Source organism: Cyprinus carpio, chromosome A11, assembly GCF_018340385.1.
Source record: "Cyprinus carpio isolate SPL01 chromosome A11, ASM1834038v1, whole genome shotgun sequence".
Lineage (NCBI taxonomy): Eukaryota > Metazoa > Chordata > Actinopteri > Cypriniformes > Cyprinidae > Cyprinus > Cyprinus carpio.
In genome coordinates this window covers 14963239-14990021 of record NC_056582.1, presented here as the reverse complement: position 1 = coordinate 14990021, position 26783 = coordinate 14963239, and the positions used below count along the sequence as shown (strand labels likewise).

At 35.7% G+C, this 26783-nt stretch overlaps 1 protein-coding gene across 4 annotated transcripts in view; it reads right to left on the bottom strand.

Moving 5' to 3' along the window:
• Positions 1-26783, bottom strand: part of LOC109059894 (arf-GAP with SH3 domain, ANK repeat and PH domain-containing protein 2-like) — a 29867-nt gene extending 3084 nt beyond the window's left edge. For 2 of the 4 annotated variants that reach the window (XM_042766455.1, XM_042766457.1), the window contains exons 1-27: positions 26431-26783; positions 18578-18650; positions 18047-18192; positions 17677-17751; positions 17015-17064; positions 16178-16307; positions 15305-15390; positions 14783-14858; positions 12430-12516; positions 11775-11786; positions 10857-10957; positions 10532-10601; positions 9510-9597; positions 9040-9088; positions 7954-8117; positions 6741-6874; positions 6469-6560; positions 5119-5305; positions 4582-4667; positions 4361-4476; positions 3979-4046; positions 2534-2641; positions 2136-2382; positions 1806-1988; positions 1348-1411; positions 871-932; positions 586-770 (exon numbers count right to left, since the gene is read on the bottom strand). In XM_042766455.1, the coding sequence (XP_042622389.1) occupies positions 586-770; positions 871-932; positions 1348-1411; positions 1806-1988; positions 2136-2382; positions 2534-2641; positions 3979-4046; positions 4361-4476; positions 4582-4667; positions 5119-5305; positions 6469-6560; positions 6741-6874; positions 7954-8117; positions 9040-9088; positions 9510-9597; positions 10532-10601; positions 10857-10957; positions 11775-11786; positions 12430-12516; positions 14783-14858; positions 15305-15390; positions 16178-16307; positions 17015-17064; positions 17677-17751; positions 18047-18192; positions 18578-18650; positions 26431-26556 (2865 nt within the window). In that variant the 5' untranslated portion in view covers positions 26557-26783. The remainder of the gene's footprint in view (positions 1-585; positions 771-870; positions 933-1347; positions 1412-1805; positions 1989-2135; positions 2383-2533; positions 2642-3978; positions 4047-4360; positions 4477-4581; positions 4668-5118; positions 5306-6468; positions 6561-6740; positions 6875-7953; positions 8118-9039; positions 9089-9509; positions 9598-10531; positions 10602-10856; positions 10958-11774; positions 11787-12429; positions 12517-14782; positions 14859-15304; positions 15391-16177; positions 16308-17014; positions 17065-17676; positions 17752-18046; positions 18193-18577; positions 18651-26430) is intronic. The other 2 variants (XM_042766456.1, XM_042766458.1) reach the window with 2 other exon arrangements.

Sequence of the window (26783 nt, the reverse complement as noted above, 5' to 3'; positions counted from 1 at the left end):
CTTTCCAAAAGCTAAAGACAAATAAAATAAAACTACATTCCTTCAGACCCTGCAGAAAAAAAAAAACAGCTCAGACCAGCATGAATCCTGTGTGGATTCAGACTGGTTTAAGCCGGTTTGGTGCTGGTAGATTGGCTAATGCAAAACAGCTGGTGAAGGTGAAGTTAGAAACAAAACAATTTCTAAAGGATCATGTGACACTTAAAACTGGAGTATTGGGTACAAAAAAATTAGCTGAGAAAACAATAATATTTAACAATGTTACTGTTTTTACTGCATTTTCGATCAAAATATATAAATGCACCCTTGGGGAGCATGACAAAAACATTAAAAAATTGGACTGATCTAAATTAAATGGCATTTTTTTCTTAAGGTTCCTGCTTAGATTTTCTTCTAAGAAAAAAAACCCAAGTGAAGTAGATATATTTTTATTTCTCCTTTAGGAACTTCAGAAGAAACATCTGGGACAAAAAAAGGCTAATGAAACTGAGAACATTAAAACTCCTTAGCTATGAAAGACCACCGTGTGAGCAACATGATATTCATCTCTCCAGTTCATGCACTGCTCATGATTTCTGTTCTCACCAGAGTTTTTCTGGGCAGTGGGTGAGGAGCAGTGTGGCAGGAGGAAGAGGAGCTGCCGTTAGCCTCCAGGTTGAAGGAGCGCGGGGAGGTGGGGGACAGGGCCGGGGCCGGGGCAGGGGTGATGGGCTGTGGGGTTTGGTACACAAAGTGAGACGAGCTGCTCTCCCCATCTGCTCGAAAGCCTGCTGAGAGAGATTACAGTCACAAAACCATGAGCCGTGATAAGCAAAACAACTTAACTGAAAACAATATAGTGGAAAGATGACCGGACAGATAGTTGTATACCTCGTTCTGGTAGTTCAGATAAGGAGTTGAGAGTGGACGTGGTGTATTTGGGAGACCCTGGGCTGAAACAGAAAGTCTTACAATCAGTATGTGTTACTGACAACACAATATTTTGTATTGCATTGTACTGTATTGTATATAAACAATGTAGTTTACTGTAAAAGTGTAATCATGATAGTGTAGCGCAGTAGGTTCTTGAGTAGATGGTTTGTATATATCTGATTATACATTTAATTCTGATGTTTATAGCAATTGTTCAAAAGAGAGAGTATATTACAAAATATTTGTTTTAAAAATGCTGTTCTTTGAACTTTCTATTCAACAAAAAAGTCACAATTTCCACAAAAATATTACTCAGCACAATTGTTTTCGACATTGATAAGAAATGTTTCGTAAGCACCAAATTACCATATTAGAATGATTTCTGAAGGAGTGTATAGCCAAAAGAGGTCAGCATACGTGACAAAAAGCACTTACACACACTTCTGGAAAGGTGAGTCTGGACCACCGAAGCTTCTCGCAACTGAAGGTACTCCATAATCTGTACACAAGAAAGAAATAAAACATATTTATATAACTTGTAAACATGACAAGAAATTAAGTATGCAGGGATCTCACACCTAGTTGATGAAGATAAAAAAAAATTGTTTTTTTCTAACAAAAATTAATATTATAGTGATTTCAAAGAGCCAATTCATTCATTTTAAAATATTATAAACATGCTTGTAAATTTATAATAGCTTAACATAAGTAGAAAATACTGTGTATTCACTTTCTCATAGTAAAAACTATATACACTACAGAAATGTCAATGACTTTTCCATTATTGTAAGGAATTCTAGGCTTTTTGTAGGATTTTTAAATTCCTGGATATTTCCAGGTATTTACAGATACGAGGATCATGTAATATGCATCATTCCAGGTTTGTCACGTACCTGTTGACCCCTGCCTTGTTAAGTGGGGGCTGGAGGGCACCTGAGGGGTGGGCTCAGAGTAGGTGCGCTTGTGTCGGATGACAAGAGGGGGAGGAGGGGTTCGTTTCTTACTGCTGCTCACTTCATGGGACGTCCAGCCATCAGGTGAGCTCATAGGAGGGGGAGGAGGGGGGATGTTTGGAGCTGGAAAGGACATGAGGAGAGTAAACAAGACTGTAGAAGAGAAGAGAAGAGAAGAGAAGAGAAGAGAAGAGAAGAGAAGAGAAGAGAAGAGAAGAGAAGAGAAGAGAAGAGAAGAGAAGAGAAGAGAAGAGAAGAGAAGTTTCCCACCTTTGACTCGAGGTGGCAGTGGTGGTGCGGGCGATGAAGGGGGTGGTGGAGGGGGACTGTCTTGGCTGCGTGTCTGAGAGTTGGGAATGGCGTACACATCCTTCCGGTTTTCTCCCCGGGCCATTGCCTGCCTCCGACCCATGTTGAACAACCCCCCTCCACTACTTCCTCCTCCTCCGTGAGAGGCAGAGCTACTGTGATACAAGCTGAACGGCCGTCCAAAGCGCTCCTTCTTCACTGGGCCCATCTACAAATATGGACCATCACTGTTAATCACCGGATAATGAACTGCATGATACACAAATATAATGTATTTTGTATTATGCTTTATTAGCACTATATCCTGTACAAGTCTGTTCTATTAAGATATGGGAGGTGTGGTCTTCTTATGTTGTTACCTTGTCATCTACGTCGTCATCACTCTCGTAAAGGTCATCTTGCCGGAGTCTCCACTCATATTCCACGTGCATGTGCATGTTGAACTGGTTGTTCTGTGACTGGTGGATCTGATCATGACAAAACATTACGCTGCCATGTGGATCAATCACTTTTTGACTGATTACATTGTAAATGTGTTTGTAAATATATTTTTAAAGATCAGTTTGTAGAGATTGCTGGGGTATTTTTCATTTCCATGTGAATTAACATTCCTTGGAATGTTTAAATAATTACCAATTACCTAAACCTTAAGTTAAAACAATCAATCTTTTAATGTACAAATGTATCTAAGCCCTAGTTGAGATTTAAATGCAATACTCCATGAATGCTCAAATCAGCCTCTCCCTTCAGTAAGGCAGCTCTGTGTCCCTTAAGAAATAGTTATTATTGGGTAACACTGCACACCAATGAATCACACAGGATATTTATTTCAACAGACTGATTATAGTGCATTGTTTGCAAGTGTTACACAAGTACTCACAACCAGCAATATCTAGCCAACTAAATATTTTACAGTATATCTACAAAATATTTATATTTTGAAAAATGATATTATGTACACTACCGACCAAAAGTTTGGGGTCAGTAAGTTTTTTTTTTTGTTTGTTTTCTAAAGAAACGGATCCTTTATATTGGAAGTATACATTAAATAAAAAGTGACAGTAAAGACATACGAAAAGATTTCTATATTAAATAAATGCTGTTTTTAAATTTTCTATACATCAAAGAATTTTGAAAATAACAAGAACAACTGTTTTCAGCACTGTTAAAAATTAAGAAATGTTTCTTGAGAATCTAATCATAGAATGAGAAGCATATCAGAATGATTTCTGAAGAATCATGTAACACTGAAAACTAGAATAATGAATATAAATTACATAAATTACATTTTTAAATATATTATACATTTTAATAGAAAATAGAAAGCAGTTTTTTGAAATTGTAATAATATTTCACAATATTACTGTCTTACTGTAATAAATGCAGCCTTTTTGTGTAATATACCATTTTTATGATATAATAAATGGTGTTTTTTGTTTTATATATAATTTTTTCTAGCTATACTAGCTTTTTCATTATATTGTTATATTAAACATATATTACTTTCCATTATGATTTCCAGGTATGGAAATGATACTGTATGAAAAATATTACAATATTTCACACACGCTTTCAGAAATCCTTTTCCATTATTCACCAGTGTCTGAAAAGCTATTGATAAACATTGGCCAAAAGTTGTGGGAACCCAGCTTATAGAAAAGACCGTGACCATGATAACTGAAGTGTACAGCACTTTTGAACATTTGATTCAATAAAAGTGAAATATACAGGTTAGACCCACATGAATATCCTATTAATAAAGACTTGCTTTAACAAGTTACTGCTGAAAAGCTCTCTGACTCACCAGCTCCTCACACAGCGTGTGCTTCAGTCTGCGAGCCATGTCCAGCCCCATCTCTCCATTATCATTCTCTATCACAGAACATTATCATCAGCACAATGATCATCCTGCTCTGTAATTAACTCCTGATGAGCCAACAGCCAAACTGTGATAAGCCTCATTCCTTTAACAATGACTGATATGATGCTGACAAAACTCTATATATCATCAATAAATATTAAACTGACGTGTGGAATATTACTGATGTTCAAAACCTTCTCCAATTAGAGCAGAGACAACTTAAAATGAAGAACTGGATTAATAAATAAACAAACACATTATCGAGCATGAAACAGCTCAATGCAAAAATGTCTTTGTGGTTTAAGGGTTTGAGGGTCCCACTCACTGATATGTGTGTTGGCCTTGGCTCTGAGCAGAAGTTTAAGGCACTCGGTTTTGTTGTGCTGACAGCAGTAATGCAAAGCAGTGTTCCCCTTCACAGTCTGAGCATCCAGATTATTACTGAAACGGAAGACAAGAAGGAAAGGCAGTTATGATGAAGATAATCCATATTTGAATCGGTTCAAGTCCACTTTTAGAACAACAATGCCATTATTTCTAACTGACCAGTTGTGGAACAGGAAGTCAGCCACATGGAGCGATGTCCTGTCAGACAACAGGACGGCTAGGTGTAGTGCAGTCTCCCCCTTTTCCTATCAAAACAAAATATGCAATTAAGTTAATAGAAAGAGAAGACCTGATATATACAAGTGGGTATAATGTTCATGTACTGTCCACATGTATGGGATAGTCCACCTAAAAATTTAAATTCTGTCATCATTTGCTCACCCTCATGTCGTTCCAACCGTGTATGACTTTCTTTCTTCTGTGGAATGTAAAAGAAGATATTTTGAAGAATGTAAGTAATTAAACAGTTTCGGTTCCCTTTGACTTCCCTTATAGAGACAAAAATACAATGGAAGTCAATGGAAACAGAACTGTTTGGTTACCAACATTCTTAAAAATATTTTATTTGAGTTCCGCAGAAGAAAGTAAGTCATACAGGTCTGGAATGATACTGGGTACAGTAAATGATGACAGATGATCATTTTAGGTGGAATATCCTTTTAAGCAGTACATTTAAGTATAACATGTTTTGCTGACCTGTAGGGAGCATGGCAGCGGCTGGCTGAAGTCGGTTCTCTCAGCATAGAGCAGTAAGAGGCTAAAAACGTCCCGACTGCGCACAGCGTCCTGCAGATATTTGCGTTTTGTTTCCGGTGAGCCACCACTACGTTGTGCAAACTGCCATTCCATATACTTTGAGATTATGAACTCCTTACGTATGGCCCTGCAAATAACACCAACTAATTCAATACACAGCCTTTTATTAGTTATCAAAAATGGCAGTGTGAATTAACATATGTCCAATACCAATAAAATGTTTTGTTTTTTTTTCATTTAGTCACACTGTAAAAATTAACATCTCTGCAATATCTACTAGCTCATTTACAAGCCACAGATGGTAAGAGCCAACATAACAGGAGCTAGGGCTGAAGCGGGGCCCAGAGCAAGGTAGGGAGCAGGGACCCCCGTTGGTCCATTCGCAATCACATTCCGGAGGGGGGTTCCCTTTGGTCTGTTTACCACAGGGCCCCCTCGAGTGCTCCCTAAGGACGATTATAACTGGTGTCGGATGTGACTCTCTTTAGTGCAACTCTCCTCTCTTTTCAGGGTACCTTGTTGGACAGATATGGGTTGAAACACTACAGAGACTGTCATTAGGAAAAATCCAGCCCTGAGCCCTGAGACAGACACCAGCAGACAACAGATGTGAGAGCTCTTAAAGGGGCCATGCTTTCTAACGCATTTTTTGTGTATGCCTGAAATCAGTTCAGTTATGTTAATTAAAAATCTATAGGAAAACTATAGGAAATGCTTCTTGAACACCAAATCAGTATATTAGAATGATTTCTGAAAGACCATGTGACACTTAAGACTGGAATAATGGCTGCTGAAAATTCAGTTTTGCCATCACAGGAATAGATCGGATTGTTATAAACATGAATGTGATTTCAGCGCTCTGTCCAAGAATCTATTAATAGCGCTATGCATTTAGGACAGCTGGCAAGATTAGTGTAAACAACCACACTTCCTTCATTGATTGTGACAGCGGGGTAAGTCAAACCGTTCAGTTTGAAGGTTAAAGTAATTTGGATGTTCCTGAGCTTTCAAATTACTTTCATGAATGATAAATTTAAAACAAATTGAAAAGCTTTGCACCATCTGCAGACAGGTTAATTGTGTACAGAGAGGTTACAGGTGGCCCAGTCATGAAGAGTGCTCTTTTGCTGAAAAAAAATAAATAAAAATCATGATTGAGAGGGAATTGAGTGGTATGAATGCTATGTGAAATGCTAAAGACACCAGGTGCAATGGGGACACAGAGACTCCAAGAGCTGAAACCATTTGGCTACTGTTTGAAGAGCAATTACAGGGCTGCTCATCACTCACATGTCACTCTCTGCTGACGGCTTCACAGAGGGACTAGGAAGATTGGCCTCCACAATTTCATTAAAACCCGAATTCCCCATGTTTCTCGCCAACTAAGAAGCATAAGAGAGAAAGAACCATAAATCTGCAGTTAAAATCATATGAAATTGCTGATATTGTCATTCTGTGAAAAACTCTCTCTCTGTTCACCAGTGCATTAAAGATGACAACCTGCTACAGTAAACAGTGCATGAATTGATTTTCCTCATTTGTTGATTACTGTAAATCCTTACCAGCAATTCTGAAGTGCCTAGTTCGTCAAGAGAAAGCGACTGAATACGTGAATAATGTACACCCATTTCCCGATGGATCCCTGAGCACTCAATGCACGTCAGGATTCCCAGGTTTATAGAGATCCAAGACGGATCTGAAAGGAAAGAAAACACATTATCAGTTTCTTGACAGTCCGAAACTGGGGTAAATGAAGGCTTATTAGCAATAAATACAGCCTGATTGACAATATTATCCGTTTTACACTCCTCGTGTTCTTATCATTGAAGTATAACTTTACACAGTACAAATAAAGTATGTAAAAAAAAAAAGTTATATCTTACCACCAGGGGCAACATATCGTTAGTCATGAAAACAAAATGTAAAATACTAAAACTTCAACTAAAATCAAAATGAAAACCGAAAATAAAAAAATAAAAGGTACTTCAAAATAATATATAATTAATAGTACAAAACTAACATTGGCTCAGTGTGAAAGTGCTCCGCTAATATTCAATGACACACATTTTGCAATGCAGCCAAGGAAAATCTGTACTCTCCAGCCAAATCAACAGCATTTCTTAGAGGAAACGTGCCTATAAATCCAGCAGGCCGCTTGCTCATGTACACTCACTGGGTTCTAATTTAATTAAACATGATTTATGGACAGGCACTGAAAAAACAGCATGAACGGAGGACCAGCTCAGGGTGCTAGATGGGGCCCTGCTTAAACCACTTAGTTTCCATTTCTAACCCTGTTTTATTATAACTGCGCTGTCAAAATAAACATGAAGGACTGTATTATATAAACACTGTCGGTGAGAATTGTGAGAAAAGACCCCTTGACATTAGATTTATGTGGCTAAAAGTTGACCAAACTCATTTTTAACTCGCTACATTTCATTTTTGAAGTCTTCTGGGACAACAGACCAAAACTGTTAATGACTCACAATGTTATAACCATCGTACTGAACAAGACTGTAACAAAATATTCAAGACGGGGGAAACCAAAATATAAAATCTTAAGAACTGGTAAATGAAAAATGCATATTAATCAACCGCTTTTCTGAATATTTAGATTTTACCTATAGTGGTTTCTGCACTGGTACCAAATGATTATCAGTTTCATTTACCATGGCATTGACACAGGACTTGCAGATACTTCAAAGAGCACATAAATACTTAAAGCACATGTCCAAAAACATTTGTGTTACTGTAAAAACATTGTTTTTGCACCTGGGGCCCCACAGTCGCAGCAAACATTGTTTCCAGGCATGCGGCGAATATCCTCAGTGATGGCTCGTGTCAGATCCTCAACGCTGTTCTCTCCACTTGGCCTCCTCTCATCCAGAGCCACATTCAGAGCCTCCTGCTTACTGTTTGTTAGCACTGATATCCACCTGATATTTATAGTAAGATGCAAAAATAAATACAACCATTAGAGGGCGACAAGAAACTTCAGATTGAAGACATGTATATTACATCAGTATTCCCAGGTGGCACCATGCATTAAAAAGTCATTTGTGACTAATAATGAGAGGTTACATCAGGATTCATTTGCAGTTAATGAGAAGATGCCCTCGGTCACAGCTCAGGGAATTTTTGTAAACAGTTTAAGAATGTGCACTTCTATTCAGTGGATAAACTCTTTTGGATTCCTTTCTAAAAAGGTGCAGTATAATGTGACTATCAATAATCTCTTCACTCGCTCTTCAACTCTGACATTCAGCTGAAGATAGAAACCTGGGCCGTGATCTGACATGGAAAGCACTTCAATCAGCATATGGACAGCCACATCAGAGGAAGAAATGTTACATATTTTTATCTCTCCAAGAAACAATTGAATATTGTTACAATTTAAAATAACGCTTTTCTATTTCAATGCATTTTTAAAAGTATTTTTTTCAGGCGATGCAAAGCTGAATATTTAGCAGCCATTATTCCAGAAAACATTCTAATATGGTGCTCAGGAAATATTTATTTATTATTATTTATCTGATATTTCTTGCTCACACTTCCTATTTCAACAGGAAATACAGTAATACATCATTTACATCTCTGTATTAATTCAAGACACAATTTGTGCATAGTTATAGATAAATGTAGTACGAAAAAAAATTAGTTATTGATTAATTTAGTTCTATGTATTAATTTTTGAGATAATTGGTTTTATTTGTTTTTATTTATGCGTAATTATGTTAAAAATGACTCATTCAGATACATAAATGCTTGAGTAGGTTCTCTAAGGTTGAAATATCAGCAAACTAAATAGGGCCATTTGAACAACATTTATTGCTGTGAATAAACAAAAGAAAAACTTACGCCACACAATCAGACTCATCATCAGCCAGAAAATGGTAAGTGCGATTATCTAAGAAAAAAGAAAAACCCTCATTATCTCTTTGCAAATTCACAATTCATTCTCAGCTAGCACCAGCTAACATGTAATCAGCAAACAATCAGGAAAGATAAAACAGGTTTGAGGTCTTTTGTTAAAATAGAAGTGGCAGGAAAGAACAAACAATTTGTGCTCAAGTGCAAATACTGAATTTAAATAGTGCCCTGTTTACAGAATTCTTACATAATGTCATAATGACACTATAGACATGAGGCCAGAATAATGCATGCAGATCCAATTAACATTCTCTTCACCAAAAATAGCCTGAGGCTGGCACGCTTCAGCTTGGCGTGGAGATCCTGAAATCTACCTTGGATGGGGTTTATTTTCAATTATGTCACATGGGACTGAGCTCTTGGTTGGGGAACGCCAGGAGAGTGTGAGGTAAACTCACGTGAGATGAGGTCAAAGCATTTCTTGTCTTCCAGATTTGGTTTGACTTGGCAGGTGAGGAGATTCAGTTTAGTTGGTGATTTATTAGGCTGCAACAAAAGGATAGCACATCATCACTAACTATCATGACTAAAGGCCTGTTTAGTGAAATTCATTTACATCTCATTTGTATTGTGTATCAGCATTGGTTTCAGCCTTTGAAAATGTAACTGAACAAAACGGAAGCATAAAATCTAAAAGAATGAAATAAATATAAATTAAATTAAATTACATTGGAATAGTTATATATTTATAAATAAATATAGTATCAATAAAAAGTAAAAAATTATAACAAGTAAATTATAACACAAATTATACAAGAATAAATATAAAAATATGTGAAACAAGACTGGAGTAATAGCTTCTGAAATTTCAGCTTTGTCATCACATAAAATAAATTACATTTTAAAATATATTTAAATAGAAAACAATTATTTAAAAATATAATACTTTTTCAAAATATTACTGTTCTTATTGATTTTGATCAAATAAATGTTGCCTTTCAAAAATATTACAAATCTTAAAACCATAAACTTTAGAACTGTACTGTAAATATAAAAATACAAAACAAAAACAAAGAAAATCTATTAAAAAAAAAACTATTCATAGAGTCCAATGTGTCATATTCAGTATCAAAACAATTTTACAAAATTAAAAATGACAGATCCACACAGTGCAATACTACAATACTAGGTGTGAAGATGCATTGTTTGATATCATATGCATGATTTTGACAACAAAAATTTCCTGATTGGTCTGCAAAGGCCTTACAGATATTCCTGAGAAAATCTGCAACTCTCATTTGGTAAACTAAAAACTTGAAGAGTGCTTTAATAAGGTTATACCAAGTTTTACAGCACCATTACAGCCAGCACTGCAGAACTGAACATATATCCAGGACGTATTCACATTTTATCACAGAAACCAGCAGAAGAAAAAAAAATGCTTCCTGATGGATTTACAGAGAGTTATATGAGTACTCACAGTTCCATGAGCAATGGTTAGATAGCAGTTCTGCACGCTACATTTCCTCTTCTGCCACATCTTCCTCAACCTATCAGAGAAATGAGATTAACAGCACAGCATCCACGTCACTTTCTCCTCAATCAACATAAAGCTGTATAGTGAATGTAGAGACAGATACGTGTGTAACTCCCAGCACAGCGTGTCCTACAGCACATGAATAATTTGAAACGAAGGGCTACCAGAGCACTTCCAAAAGGATTTATCAGTCATGTTACGTCATGTTTGAAGAATGCAGGATCCGGGAACAGAAATTTGATAATATCACAACCATTAATTCATTTACCCATCACTCCTCTTGTAGAGGTAGCCTGATTTCTCTGTGCCATATTGCTTGTTGCCTTGAAGCTGATGCATGCTGTACACAGTCTGTCTGCTTAGAGAATCCTGCACAACAGAAGCATAAATTGGAAAGTCATGGTTTGTTTATATGTGGTGCCCAAAAAGCTTAGGTGATTTCCATTGCCTCTGTGCATGGGATATTACACAAAACAGCTTAAAGAGTTCCTTTTTTTGTTCTCAGGAACATTAAATTACCATAAAATTTGTCCATATGATTAGATATGATAGGTTACAGTTCACTTTTATTTTACGGAAAAGAGCAGTGTGAACATTGTGTGAAATATATTAATTTGTGTTTCATGGTAAAAAGAAAGTCATACAGGCTTAGACTGAAATGAGGGCGATTATAGGATGACTGAAGTTTCATTTTTGGCTGAAAGTAAAAGTAAAGTCTAAACCTCTCAAGCTGAGAAAGTCACACAAACTTCATGTTTTACATGCAGAGACGTGCTAACACTAAGAGGAAGTATCAGCTCACACTTATGATGAAGAGTTAATACATGCAGGAAATGTGCAACAGATAAATGTCACTCGTGCAATGAGCATAAATTGAATTTAAAAAATAAGGAATATTTCAGAATAAATGATGTTTCAATGATCATTTCAAATCATACCTGAAATTAAAAACAAAAATTTAATTTAAGATTAAGATTAGAATTTTAGTATATTTAAACAATGGACATCTACAGGGCAAATGTACAAAGATATTAGTGTAATAGTCGATAGCATGCTGTTGACAGCTTAACATATGTTTAACCTGAAATATTCCAAAAATCAGCGGCTTTCAGAAAACAAAAACATGATCATGAAATGAGCAGCTTGATAACATCACATGCTTATTTAAAAAACCGTCTCAACTTACTCTCCTGGACTGCTATTTTGTCAGAGAAGCATTTAGAAGAACAATTATGTTAAGAGCTGCTCTTCACAGTCATTCCAGTCATTTTTTTTTATTGTAGAGGATGATTGACAGAAACAAATATACATTGATCCCCCTCCACCATAATCTATCATTTATACTTGAATAGGACTAACAAATTACTTCATAAGACCCTATCTATTTATTACCCTGACAAATAATATATACCGGCATGCACTGCAACATAAAATGTTATTGATTTTCCTGGAGTGAATCAATAGTGGTATATATATATATATATGTGTGTGTGTGTGTGTGTGTGTGTGTGTGTGTGTGTGTGTGTGTGTGTGTGTTTGTGTATACAAATATATCAGCGCAAAAAGGATCAAAATCAAAATCAAAAAGTTACTAGCCCTTGTGACTACTTTCCCCAGTCTCCACTAAACATAAAGCCTTCAATTTAACTAAGTCATACAATGTACGATCACATACAAAGGAAATGTAAAAAAACAAAAAAAATGTTTAGAATTTGTAAACTGAACAGCTGGGAGTGTAATAGGTGAAAGCAGGCATGAGAAATTTGTATGAATTCCAAAGCAGGAAAAATGTGTGTGCAAACGGAGCGGGAATGAAGTGCAAATAGAGTGTCGTTCTTTACCTCTTTGAATTCGGGCTGCAGAGCAGGTCTGAGCTGATCTCTGAGAGAACAGAGCTGTCTCTTCTCATCATCCTGCTTATGTTTGATCTACATAAAAACACACACACACACACACACACACACACACACACACACACACACACACACACACACACTTAAATTACTCCAGAGACATCCTACAAGTCCTCTCCTCCATGAACATTCCTCCAGCCGTGTTTTTCTAAGCGTGATTACTTAGGCTTAGGGTAAGACAATGGCCCTTTCATTAAGTTGTCTGTCACTCACAACATCACTGCAGCTGAAAAAAGCTGTCTGCTTTATCAGCCATAAATTTACTGTTACCAGCTGCTTTCAGTGCTGATTTTTCTCTGAGTCAGTGTGAGGTATAGCAGTGAAGGCTGGTAAACTTGATATGCCGTGATCAAAGCAAACAAAAGCCGCTCTGTTGTGGTTCTTTGTGGTCTAAAATGAAAAACTGGGATGTAAAAGGATCTACATTTATATACTGTTATAGCATTTATTTATTTATATTTTTAATTAGCTTTTACTTTTATATTTCCAGTTATCATTATACATTTAGTTTATTTTATATTTTTAGCTCTTTTTGTACTTTTGTCAGTTTTATTTTTTAATTTTATTTTTCTTTTTATCATTATTAGTTTCAGTTTTAGTTTTTATTTAGATAATATATTTTTTTATATTATATATATATATGTTATATATATATCATTTCAGCTCTATGCCAATTAAAAAACGTTTTAATAGTTTCAGTTAACAGAAACAATCCTGGTTGCTAGGTACTTTAAGAGGAATTTTGGATGCTTATCAGCTGGTCAAGCAAGGAAATCAGAAGGTTAACCAGATAAACCAGACCAAGAGTCCAACTAGACCAACTTAATCCACATTAGGATGTTTAAAGAAGAGTTTTTCAGCAGGATGGAATTTTATATCTAAGATGTGAGTCAGTGTGGGTGTGCATGTATTGCGATGATCGACTTAACTATTTTTAGCCTTCAAACTATTGATTTGGGCTGACTATACAAAGCATGTACAAGGAGATGAAGAAATATTATGAATGCACTGTGTTAGCTTGGGGGATGATGGGATGCCATAAAGACACAGAACAATCGCCCAAAAGTCATTTGCTGCTCAGCATGAGCAATCTACTCACTGAGATATATTTGGCTGAGAATGAACAAAGAATGTGAAGGATCCTCAGTACTTTTCAATTTTAAAAATAAAGACCTAGCTTATAAGATGGTAGCTTATATGAAGAAATATTAATACACTGGGGATCTATATGATGGACTGAGTGATTGGGGCCAATGTCATGCTCATCCTGAGCTTCATTGCTGCAAAGTGAGATGTGATCTGAATACAAATTAGCTGCTCCACCACATGACCATGCCTCCCATAAACACACACACACACACACACACACACACACACACACACACACACAGAGGGCTGATCCTGTTTGTCGGAATGGATTTCGAGTATACAGGGCCTAATCTATCAAACTGCTTGGCAGATGATGTACAGGTTATCTGTCTGAATTACTTCAAGTCAGTTTGGATTTCAATGCCTTTTTATGCACTCTGACCTTTCCTTGAGTAAGCCATTACTCTCTAAATGCTAAGCTCTCTGAATTTACAATTAAAATGTCAGTTTAGTATAATTATGCTAAATTTAAAAGCTAAAGAGCTGTCAAGTGATAAAAATATTTGGACAATTCTTCACTATTTCAAACAAGAGTTATAATCGCATTGTACTATAAGACAAGAGCTAAGCTAGAGCTAAATTATTGGCATAATTTATGACAATATACGTTTATATTTTTAATATATTTTATGTTAAATTATATTACATTTATATTATATATTTCAATATATTTTATATTATGACAATATATTTTATATTATATAATTATATATACTATTGTTTTATATTATATATTTTATATATACTATTATTATTATTTTATGAAGAAGAATAACACAATAATTATTTATATGCCAACATTTTATTGTTATCATTATATTATTATAAGTGTTGTTGTTGTTGTTACTATTATTAGTATAAGTATTTTCTTTTTCCCTTTCATGCAGCATTACAATGCAGTTTGGTTAAACCCGTTACCATCTATTTGAGGTTTGGGTATTTTGTGTATGAAGCCTTTGGCAACACATGAAAAAACACCTTAGAGGGCTGTTCACCCCTATTTCTTCCACTTTCGTAAGTGTGTTTTTGGCTTATTATGATTGTAAAGTGGGATTTGTGACACAGCATGTCATCTGCCCTATACATTAAGAACATATCCGTGCAAGCAGCAAACATGGGCAGGATCACTCACAGCACTCAGCTGTCCCGTCAGGACATCTATGTACTGCTTGAGTTTTTCCGTTGCAGCCAAACACTCCTGGAAGAAACTGACAGGAGAGAGCAATGTTAATTACAAATCCCATAACAAAACAGCGTTGTTAGTTAAGGCAGCATCTCTATTCCTCTTTCGCGCTTCTTTCAGTGGTTTCACACCCTCTCAAATTCCAGTCACACTCAAAACAGAGTAACAGACTTGAGCGTGGAGGGATGCGACTATAAAGAAAGGCAATCAGTCACACCACACACGCATTTAACACTGATGGTGATGTGCCAAGCAGGCACAGGTGTGCTGCCCAGCCCACAGATTTCTCTTCACACGGATGACTTTGTTCATTTTGCCGTGGTATGGTTCATGCCATTAGACAGATCTATTGTGGGAGACTGAATATCTTGCTTTACGGTGACTTCTCATACAAAGGATTGTTATATATCCATAGAAATGCACAATAAAGTTACAAAACCTTTAAAAATCACAATTTTATCACAGACTTACTTGCATTGAGAGTGGTAGTGTTTGATGAGGTTCTGTAGCAGGTCTACTCCTTTCTTGGTCTTAATTTCATTTACTTTAATAAGGTACTGTATACGAGGAGAACAAATGAGATTTAAAGAAATTATTACTTCTATTCAGCAAGGACACATTGCATTGATAAAGACTTTTACATTGTTATAAAAAATTCTATTTCAAATAAATGCTTTTTAACTTTCTATTCATCAAAGAATCCTGAAAAAAACAGCATCACGGTTTCAACAAAAACATTAAGCAGCACAACTGCTTAATATTGATGATAATAAGAAATGTTTCTTGAACACCAAATCAGCATATCAGAATGATTTCTAAAGGATCATGTGACACTGAACACTTGAATAATGGCTGTTGAAAATTCAGCTTTGAATCACAGGAATAAATTGCATTTTAAATATATATTCAAATAGAAAACAGTTATTTTAATATTTGTAATTATATTTGACAGTTTTACTGATTTTTATGTTCAGCTCTTTCGTAACATTATAAATTCTTACAGACCCTAAACCTTTAATAGTATAGTGTTAGGTCATGCAGATATACAGTCAGTGACTGTTTAGAGTCTTTCATATTCAATTTATTATTAATTTTGAAAGCAACATAGTCTTAATAATATAACGATAAATAAAAAAAATTACACAATATAAATGGGACCATCATATTCACCCATGCTAGGCATCAAAAAGATAAAAACTCCTGGTTTAAAGTAATAGTGTCCTAGGAAAAGTTTTACCATTCATATTTACAGATGACAATACAGATAAGCTGATCACAGCATTAATCTAACAACATCTGTCATGTTCCTCTACAGCAGCTTACACAAACATGAGCGGATCTTACTTCACACATCTGTAGCTGGAACATCCTACGCTCTTTCTCCATCTCTTCTGCAATCTCTCCTCCGCTCACCTCTGTGCGCACCATACCATACTGCTTCGCCAGTTCCCTCTTCTCTTTTTCGATTTTAGAGCTGAAGGGGACAGAAATCACATGACATGTGGTCAGGTCTACTGTATAGTGTAGTACTACATAATACACAAACAGATGGCACGTATTTGATTTGTGGAAAGAGAAGTGAAGCGAGACACTTACAAGAAGTACAATTAAATGAAGAACAGAAATTAGAAGGAGCAAAATAACGATACAGGAAGTACTGAAAGGATTTCTGGTAACAATCAAGGGTTGTGATTAATCTACAGTTTTTGTAAAAAAAAAAAAAAAAAAAAAAAAAAAAGGGAATTTCACAATATGAATTATATTTTCACATGATACACATTTTAATACATGCCAAAAGGACCACATTTCTGGTTTGGTGTTCTTGAATCCTACTGACACGTACACAAGGATAAACCTACACTAAAAAAACCTAAAAAAACACAGCTTGTAAAAAAAAAATGTGTGAATAAATATGAGAAAGAGAACAAGTGAGAGTGATGGTGATACTACAGAGAATATGTAACATATGAGGCACAAAGAATATGAATCCTACACTGCTTCTAAAATTGGTTGTTATTTCACACACACACACACACACACACACTGTTTTCTTGTTCTCTTGCTCATTTCGAATATTTTATAATATCTCTTATCTAATGAATCAAAATAAACCACTGCTCAGTGGATGTCAAATAAGACAAAACAGCCTAGTTTAAAAACAGTGTTCAAAAAAGCACTCACAATTTATTCTCATAATCTCTCCACGCCTTGTCAAAAGGCTTTTTCAGGTCCTGACAAGATGAAAACAAGGAGTTAGAACAGAGTCAGACTTACATCATCTTATGGTAAAAGACAAGAGCATCAAGACAGAAAGAGAAGAATTAAGAGAAGTCTGTCTTATCATAGGTCTCATCTGCTCACATTAAACACTGTGCTTATGGTAATGATCTATGTAATAGATTTCTACATGCACAGGCAGGGAACACATATGCCTTGTTGCCTTCTGGGAAAATATCCTGCACACTTCATCTATATTTGCATCATACAGTATACACCAGGAGCACTAATAAAGCAACAAAAGTATGAAAAAGTTGCATGGTATTACCATATTTTTTGGACACCATTGTCATTTAATTTTTGGTATCTTATAGTGCCGTGTGAATACCATGGTACTGTATAAGAAGATGGTAATTATTTGCTATAATGGTATGTGGGGTACTATCAAAAATGTCAGGTCAAATGTAATATTCATACAAATGGTTTGAATCTGATTTAATTATCTTAACTTATAAAATTAGTTAAAGCCAGATTTATCCACATTTATCTGATGGTAACATTTACAAAGCAAACACAAGAAAAATGTCACTTCAAGTGGATCGCTTGTATTGCAGATTTCAACTTACACCTTTGACCTCTTTCAGATCCCCTTTTACCAGTGAGTCCAGGAAGAAGTTGACATTGTGCAACATGCTCTTAAACTGATAAAAACAGAAATATTAAAATGGAAAGTATGAGCTGGCAAAACCCATTTATGTCAGCATAAACTTGCAAACAAGCACATTAAACATATTTTTACTTTAAAAATCAATTTAACAGAAATACGCATGGAAGGAATAAGGAACTGTAGACAGAGAACTTAGACAACCTTTGGTGAGGAAGCTGAGTTGATAAGGCCTATCTTGTAAGTCCAAACCATTACTAGTACTAAAAACACTCTATGGGATTAAACAGAAGCCTAATAGAAAGCCCTCCTCTGAGCTCCATGTGTCTCACCAAGTTCTTCATTGGCATCAGCAGTTCTTTGGAGAATTCTGCAAACTTATTAAATGCAGAGGCTACTTCCTGTTCTCCATTGTTACAGAAATTCACAGCCAACTTCTCCATGGAATTGATGTATGACTCCAAATGTAATACGTGGTCTGGAGGGAGATCAGCAGCAAAAATTCAGCACAAACCATGAAAATATAACTAAGAAAAAAGTTGATCTGATTAAAAGCACATGACACTAAAAAAACAAACAAACAAACAAACAAAAAAAAAACAATTAAAACATAGCTGGGCTGAAGGAAATGTTTTGGCATGCTCTGTCAATCTCTAATGAATTAATGCATATTCAAAAGACTAAATAAATGCTGCTTACAGTCTAATGTGCAGGAAATTCAAAAAACAACTATGGCATAGTAAAGACATTTGTGACAAAATGTTGTGAGCAGCCGACTAACTGACAAATGATACCTTTTTAGGTATTTTCTCACACATGTAAACACAAAAACACCCAAAAGATTCAATGTAATTTCATGTTACCTTGGCCAGAGATGTGCTTTGCTTTGGCTGCTTTCTTCATTTTCTGCAAGATTGTGCGGTCAGAGTCCAAGGCCTGTCAAAGGAAAGAAAGAAAAATTACATTTTAAATTATATTACGATAGAAAAGTTAACTTTTTTTTTTTTTTACAATATTACTATTTTTACTTTATTTTTGATCAATAAAATGTAGCCTTCTTTCAAAAGCATTAAAAGATCTTACCAACCACAAACTTTTGAACTGTAACTTTAATTCAGTGTACGTCAATTTGCATAAAAGCTTCTCCAAAATGTATAAATGGAAATGTATTTTCATTACAGACCACTTCAACTTGTTTAAAACGTGTTGAAATAGCCACGGCTCCTTACAGAAACACATTTCCTGTTTCAAAACAGCAATTACTTGCAATCGTGAAATGATTATGAAATCATAAAAAGCGTTTGCCCACTGAAACTTGACTGCTGAAATGACACCTGCTATGTTTTCTATACTAAAATCTAATCTAGCGACATGAATTATGCAAAAGTTGAGTCACTATAAGGCAGCAACTGGAGCATGAAGTCTGATTGTCGTGTCACTACATAAGCAAGAGTAAACAAGGAAAAATTAATTAACAGCTTCGTAGTCACTTGTTTACAGTCTGCCATCTGAGAGCATGATACATTGCTGTGTGTGGTTTAGAATAGTGAATTGTCTTCAACAATTTGGCTAATTTAAGCTATTTCCACCTACCACATTAGTGTAGGGCTCGTGTTGTGCAATAAGAAAACATGTGTTGCATTATGGGGCCTCATAAACAAGATTCCAGATTTTATTTCACATAGTGTCGCAACATGCCTGAGATTGACAGCCTAGTTTCTTCATATCTTGAATGGGAAACAGTATTTCCTGTGGATGTCTGTCCCAATTATCCCTCCCTTCATTCAGGATAAACAGTTTGTTCCTCAGGGTGTAGAATGAAGCCCTGCAGAGGGTCGTAACACTTCCCTAGCTCATATCCCATCAGCATGTTTAGCACCACCCTAAATGGTGCCCATCTTTTTAACCACAGGTGATTTAGCATTATCACATTTTTACAAAGAGAGAAACTTCCAAAATCTTAAAAGCTAAAAAAGAAAGGTTTGGATTTAATACTTGAGGGTGTCCCCAGAATGCCTTTGGCAAAGCAATTCATTTGTTTGCTCCAGTTGACAAAAAAAGGAAAGAGGGCAGCTGCCATCATGTGAGGATCAAACTGAAGAGTCAATTATCTACAACAGTACATTTAATAGATAGTCTAATGCTGCACTTGTTCCAGGTCAAAAACAGCACTGCAAAATGTAAATCAACTCAAAACAGTGTTTTTAGTATCACACCCATATCATATAACCATAATGCAATGCAAGAAAGCACAACACTGCATACAAACTCAATGACAATAGGCATTAAATGCTGGAATACACACATTTTGCCCAGATTTTTGCCCTGATTTGTAGTCTGAAGAAGTTGACAGAGAAGGAATAGACTATTTAATTTTTTTGTGTTCGGACCAAATTGAAAGTCTGGTATTTTATAACGCCCAATTTTGGTCTGGAACCATGATGCTACAAATGATCCTAGTGTTTTAAAATCATTTCAGATTTTAAAAGTCATGTGATGTATTCTAGCCTTAACACATATTAATTAGGTTTTCACATGTTTCAAAGAAAAAGTAATTGCTATTTTGGTCACCTCGCTATTCACAGTTTTAACTGTGTGTTTTTTTAACACTGCTATGCGGTTGCTAGTGTGGGCTGGGGGATGTTAGATGGCCACTTTCACACACGTCCTGTGTTTGAGTTCTTTAAGTCACAATGAAACAGAGTTGCAATCTTTTTTTCCGTATTGTGACACACCTAGTGTGTAATGGATATTCAGTCTATGCAGTGGTTGTTGATTGGATTTTAAGTTATAAGTGCCACACTCCAAAGTGGAACCACAAGAAGTCCTGCATACGTCACCAAGGAGAAGTTGAACCTCACTTTTAAAATGACGTGCCTCCAGCTAAGAAAAATATGTTCAAAAAACATTTTACTAATGTTCCCACTGAGTTATGAAAACATATGTTCTATGAACATTCAAAATGTCTTTGGTTATATACAAATGTTAAGGATACATTACATTTTATCGATTTCCAAACATTATGGGAATGTTACTTTTGAATATTCTCTGAGTGTTCTGAAAAAAATTGTAAAATTTAAAAAACATCCAATTAAAATGTTTAGAAGAATGTTCCATGAATGATGTACAAATAACATGTTTGTGCTAAAGTTTTTAGAACATTATTAAAGACCTGATATCTTTGTAAGAACATTCCATTAATGTTCCCAGAAGAGCGTTTGTTCATAGTTCTGAGAACATTCCCTGTTTGAATGAGACGTGAATGCAGCCATTAAAGATGACTGTCTAGCATGCGTTTACATAGAAACACAATGGAAATGTAGCGCACTAAAATGCATAAATGCTAGTCAAACATATAACGTTCATGTCAGTAACACTGTTTATTGTTAAGCATGTTAAGCGCAGGAGAGCAGTTTCATAACATATTTAAAACCATGCAACATAACTACTAGAATCTTTGTTCTCCTTAGCCTTGATGAAATCAACTTCCTTTAAAAAAAAATCTCAGTTTCTATGGAGACTTCTTCCTGTTTCAAAGCCAAGGACCTCTGTCTGTGACACTCTCGTCTTATCTTGCTGTTTTTATTCCCTAAGGAAATAGGCCTGTCAAATGCCAGCATAAAAGGATTATAAGCAATTAATATTCATTGGTGTTGTGCATGATAGTGTGAAGAGGAAAATGTAATTTACTGTTTTTAGTTCAGAGAGCCTGTAATGAACTCCTCATACAGCAAAATTGAGAAACATGTTGGGTGTGATCTGAAATCATCTGACATTGGGCAAGAGTCAACTGTCACTTAACAAACACTTAAAGGGATAACTGATCCCAAATTGAAAAAGCTGGAGTAATTTACTCATCCTCAAACTTGTATGATTTTTTGATATTTTGTTAGACACAAAAGGAGAAATTTATTGCAGAAGTTGCTAGGCTTATTTTCAATGCAGATTTCCAACTTCAATTTTGCCTGTCCTTCACATAAAACTATCATAGCTTGAGAAGACCGAATATATTGCATAAGTTGTATGGACCTTTATATGCTATATGTTGTTCTTATGTTCTTTTTGTAGCTTTAACACTTCCTTTAAGTTAGATAAATAGGAAACCCAGGAATCACATTCAGAGCAGCTCGTTTTACATCAAGGATGTTTAACTTTCTTAACTTTAGCCCTTCCAGTCAGCTCTGTATATACTGAGCCAGTAACAATTCAACCGTGCAGTGCTTCACCTGGAACAGCACTCCATACCGAAATTCACATTCCCCTGACTAGGCAGAGTGAGAATTCTGTACTCAGCACAGCTAAACCTCACAGATCTTTTGTTCTTTATGGCAGCAATGGTGCCTGGCATTTTGGATTGGCTTTTGTGTGCATTTAGTGCTATTACATGAAAATGATTGTGAAATTTCCCTCAGCACACATAGAAAGGATAGAACAAAGTAAGACCAGCGATAAACAGCCATAAATACTCAAAGTACACAGACTCAGTGATGGGCTTATGAAGGTTGTCACCAGAATGTTGTTGATTCAGTTTAAACTGCCAAGAGAAATGTCATCCTCTTCCTAAAATTCTACCTGGGAGAGAAGCATTAACCTTTTTTATGGACAGCACAGTGATCCACGACCCTAAAGAGGACAACCTGTATGAAGAATGGATGGATGGATATAAAATTTAAAGGGATAATTTACGTGAAAATGCAAAAAAATACTTATATAAAATAATATATCAAAATGGCATAGAATATTATATATTTATAAATATATATACATACAGTATATATACACATACATACATGTATATCAAAATGGCATAGAATATTATATACTGCTTTCATATTAGTGGATTTTCACCACTAGAAATGACTAACTGAATCAAACGGACTAACTGCTCTGGTTTTCACCTAAATATGAAATAATACCTTAATAAGGGATAATATTATAATATAATATGACGTATAAAATTTTTTTGAATTAATTCGCCAGTGAAGATGTTCCTCTGACAATGGTGCTGTTCCTCACATTTTCATTAAAATCTTATTTCTTTCAGGTTCTTTTTCCAAAACTTATTTATTTTCCTTGGGAAAACAATATCTAATTTATCAAAAAAACAGAACAGCTTCTTGTTTTAAAACATAAAAGCCCCAATGCTTCCTGTCAGGAATCCACCATAAGACATGCAGTAATAATGTTTTGAGCTCTAAGGCATTCTATAGTTGAGAAGCACAACCAAATGTTTATCTCCCTCTTTTGTGCTTAATGAAGCAAAGCCCACAGTCCCACACAGTTCACTCTTTTCACAACTGGTGGATTTCAGCTACTTAACCAAGGCCAGAAGTGAAACTCAAACAATACTGCACCACACAACCATGAGTTCACTTTCTCAGTCATTATCTGTCCATTGTAAGGCAAAAAGGTAAAAAGTGACAAAAAAAATGGAAATTTTCAAACTGACATCTTGGATAGCCTATACAAACGTAGTCCAGAAGTGCTATAATCACTCATTTAGACCAGTGGGTCTTATTTAAAGTGATAGGGCATGCTATTTTGCTATATTAAGCTCTAAAGACACACACACACGGAAATTCAGAAATAGCAAAAACCCACTCAGATGAAGCTCAGCAGCATGAAGAATACAGAGCAGGGTTATCATAAGTCAGAAGATGTTTACATGATATAACATATGCTGATGCCACTTCATTTGATAAGATGTTGCCAAAATGACATATGACATAATGAAATTAACTTTTAAAGGGATAGTTCACCTAAAAATAGCTATTCTGTCATTAACTCGCCTTCATTCCAAAACCTGTATGATTTTCTACCACGGAAGTCAAATGAAGATATTTTTTGACATATTGATAACAAAACTTTTGGTTATCATTGACTTCCACTGTATGGAGGAAAAAAAAAAAAAAAAAAAAAACTGAGGCACCTAAAACATCTTCTTTATGTTCCACAGAAGAAAAAAAGTCATACAGGTTTAAACAACATGACAGTGAGTAAACAACTACAGAGTTTTCATTGAACTGTCCCTTCAAGTACATAAGAAAATGGGATCCATGTTTGTGAAATCACTAGTAAGTGCACCAAACTGCCTTTCATAGCATTAAGAGCTGCTTAATTGACAGTAATGCATTTAACCGGGTCCCTGGGGAAACAATGCCACAGGGTTAAGTCAAATGGGTTATCAATTACTTTACCTACTGAATTAATTTAATTTAATTTTATTTTTAAGATGCTCTCAGTGGTATTATTTTTCTAGAAGATTAATATCTTTCACCTTTAAATATATATTTTAAAAAACACTATTAATTTCTTTGTTTAAAACAACTTGCAACTCTAAAACAACTCTGCATTACTTTATATGGGAAAAACAACAGCCTCAGCTACTCCTGCTGGTGCAGCAGATTATCCAAGCACTCCAATTATCTTTCATTATTCCTCTCCGGTGCCTGTGCTAATCCCCACTCGCCTCTCATTTCAATTTACTTTCAGCAATATACAATGGGAACACACAAGCACCATGTTGTGTTGAAGAGAGATAGCTGAGGTGTGTATTGGATCATCATCAGACTGTCCAGGGAAATCTTTTCAGCGCCTGCTTTGTCATTAAGTCACATGACCTAAACACAGACTCTTTTATAGCATGGGGTTCCCATTATCTCTCTTGAGGTCAGTGCAGATTAAGGCAAAGCATCTGTGTTGTCTCATTTCCGTCTCTTTAATTTTCTCAAATATCAGGTTGGTGGATCCAACAGCTCACAGTTTCAAATATAAGAGGGCAAGTGAGATTCAACACTGAATGAACTGGAACAGGTCTTGCACCAAAAGAGTGTTAAGCACAGAGCTGAAAGCATTCACTATTTAAAGAGATGAAAATGTGTATGTGTGCGTGTGTGCGTGTGTGTGTGTGTGTGTGTGTGTGTGTGTGTGTGTGTTTATATAAAGTCCAGTGTTGTTGGGCTCTATTAACTCATGGACTAAAACAGTTCAAACATTCTTCAAAATATCTAATTTTCTGTCCCAAAGAAGAAATAAAATCATACAGGTTTGGAACGACATGAGGATGAGTAAATTATTTTTCATCATTAATTATCCCTTTAAGTCATCCATGTTTCATATATTTGGCCTTGTATGCTTCTAAGAAGTTGTTTTCAGGGGCTTGTCGGAGCTGCAGGATTTACTTCAGTGCTTGTAAATCTGCACTAAGACAGATTAAATTGAGGTGTGCTTCATTTATGAAGTCTGGTTTTGGAACAGTCTTGAGCTTTCTGTTATGAAGGATGAAGAATGGTTTGGATAGTGGTGGCTGACTCTTCAGAAGAAAGACCTGACCACCACTCAGACTCTCTTATACCGCTTTTGTCTTGAACCCCCCTGAGGCTATGCGTGTGCAAAGCTCACTAGATATTAAGGGTCCCATCCTGTCACATGAAACCCAAACGATCAAGCATGTAATGCAGTGCACAGTTCAATTTGTATGGCTGTGTATTGTACAGGCCAGGTCATCACCATGGTTACTTCACATTCCACTATGTCACTGTTATTAAAGCAGTCATCATTCAATTGTTACCACCCTGACCCGGCTGTACGCCTCAAATTGGCACAACTGGGGGTCTGAAAATTAACTCACTCCAAGAGCCAATGTGCATAAAAATTTGGTTCTGGTTTATATTATTATAAACTTTATTAGGAAAAAGATGGCCTGTGCTGTGTCAAAAAAAAAATCTGCAATAGTAAAATAATAACATTGTTTTCAGGACAAATATATAAGATAAATAAAATACCTGCAATATGATCTTCATTAAAAAGGACATGATCCTGGATCAACATCCTTTGTTGGTCCTGGAGCAACATCCCTATCAACCAATCATCACATCCCTAACCCTAAAATCAGAAGCCAGTGATTGGTTCATAGGAGATTTCTTTCAACAACAACAGCAACAAAGGATGCTGACACAGAAACATTATAGTCATATTCACGGGCTGGTTCCTTTGCTCCAGAAGATCCATGAATCCTAAGCCGGCTTTTGTTTATGCAGCTCAATAAATGCGAGATGAAAGGCACGTGCTCATGATAATACAGCAAAAGCTCGTACTGACGCACGAGGAGGGATAGGCGATAAGAAGTGCGACAAAACGGCAAAATAAGAAATAAAAAGTAAAATACATTACTACAAAAACGGAAAGATTGCAAAGTATTCGGTGCAATTTAATGTGCAATAACGACGAGGAAATGATTTTAACACGCAATAAAATGTGTGATCCTTCCTCTTTATATGCCATATAGCAGCAAAAGGAAACGAGACATGATATTCAATCATTATAACAATTTTTAAAGCATCCCGGTTAAATTAATAAAATAATTTATATACTTTCATTTAGGATTTAGCTTGAAATCACATGGTTCGTGTTGGAAATGGATTCAACAAGACAAAGAGCATCAGTATCTGTTGTAGTAATGTTTGAAGCAGTGTTCATAGAGAAAAATACATGAAAGCCAACGCGTTCATTGGATTAAGCTGTTCTGTATTGAAACAAAGCAACGTAAAACAGGATAAAGGGCATACTGCCTTCACAAAGACATTCTGAGACCTGCTCCTGATGATGGACAGGAAAGAGCGCCTTCATTTCATTCATCATGTTGTAAGTTACAACTTAACAAATACATAACAAGCGATTACACCAGAACGCAGCACAGGAAAGTATAATCTCATACCTCCTCGATATTGTAGGCGGAATTTCGGCAACTTGTCATTTTGGTGTAGAAGGAAGAGGTGGTGGGAGAGCTGTAGTCCTCCAAAGTCTCCGCGATAAACTCGTCCACCGATATGAACTCGGGCATTTTGGAGGAAAATTAAGAAAATGCAAATTATAAAAGAAATGTTTCACAGTAAGCCCATTAAAAAGGTTGTTACTGTTGGTGAGGAAGTAGCTAGAAAAATGTCAAGCAGTTTGAAAAGTTAAAACAGCAGGAAAGTAAAGTCCAGGAGTGTTATGTTTGACTATTGTGGAGAAAGCGCATAAAGAGGAAACTGGACGGTTTTAGTGACAGTATAGCGCTGACTGTTC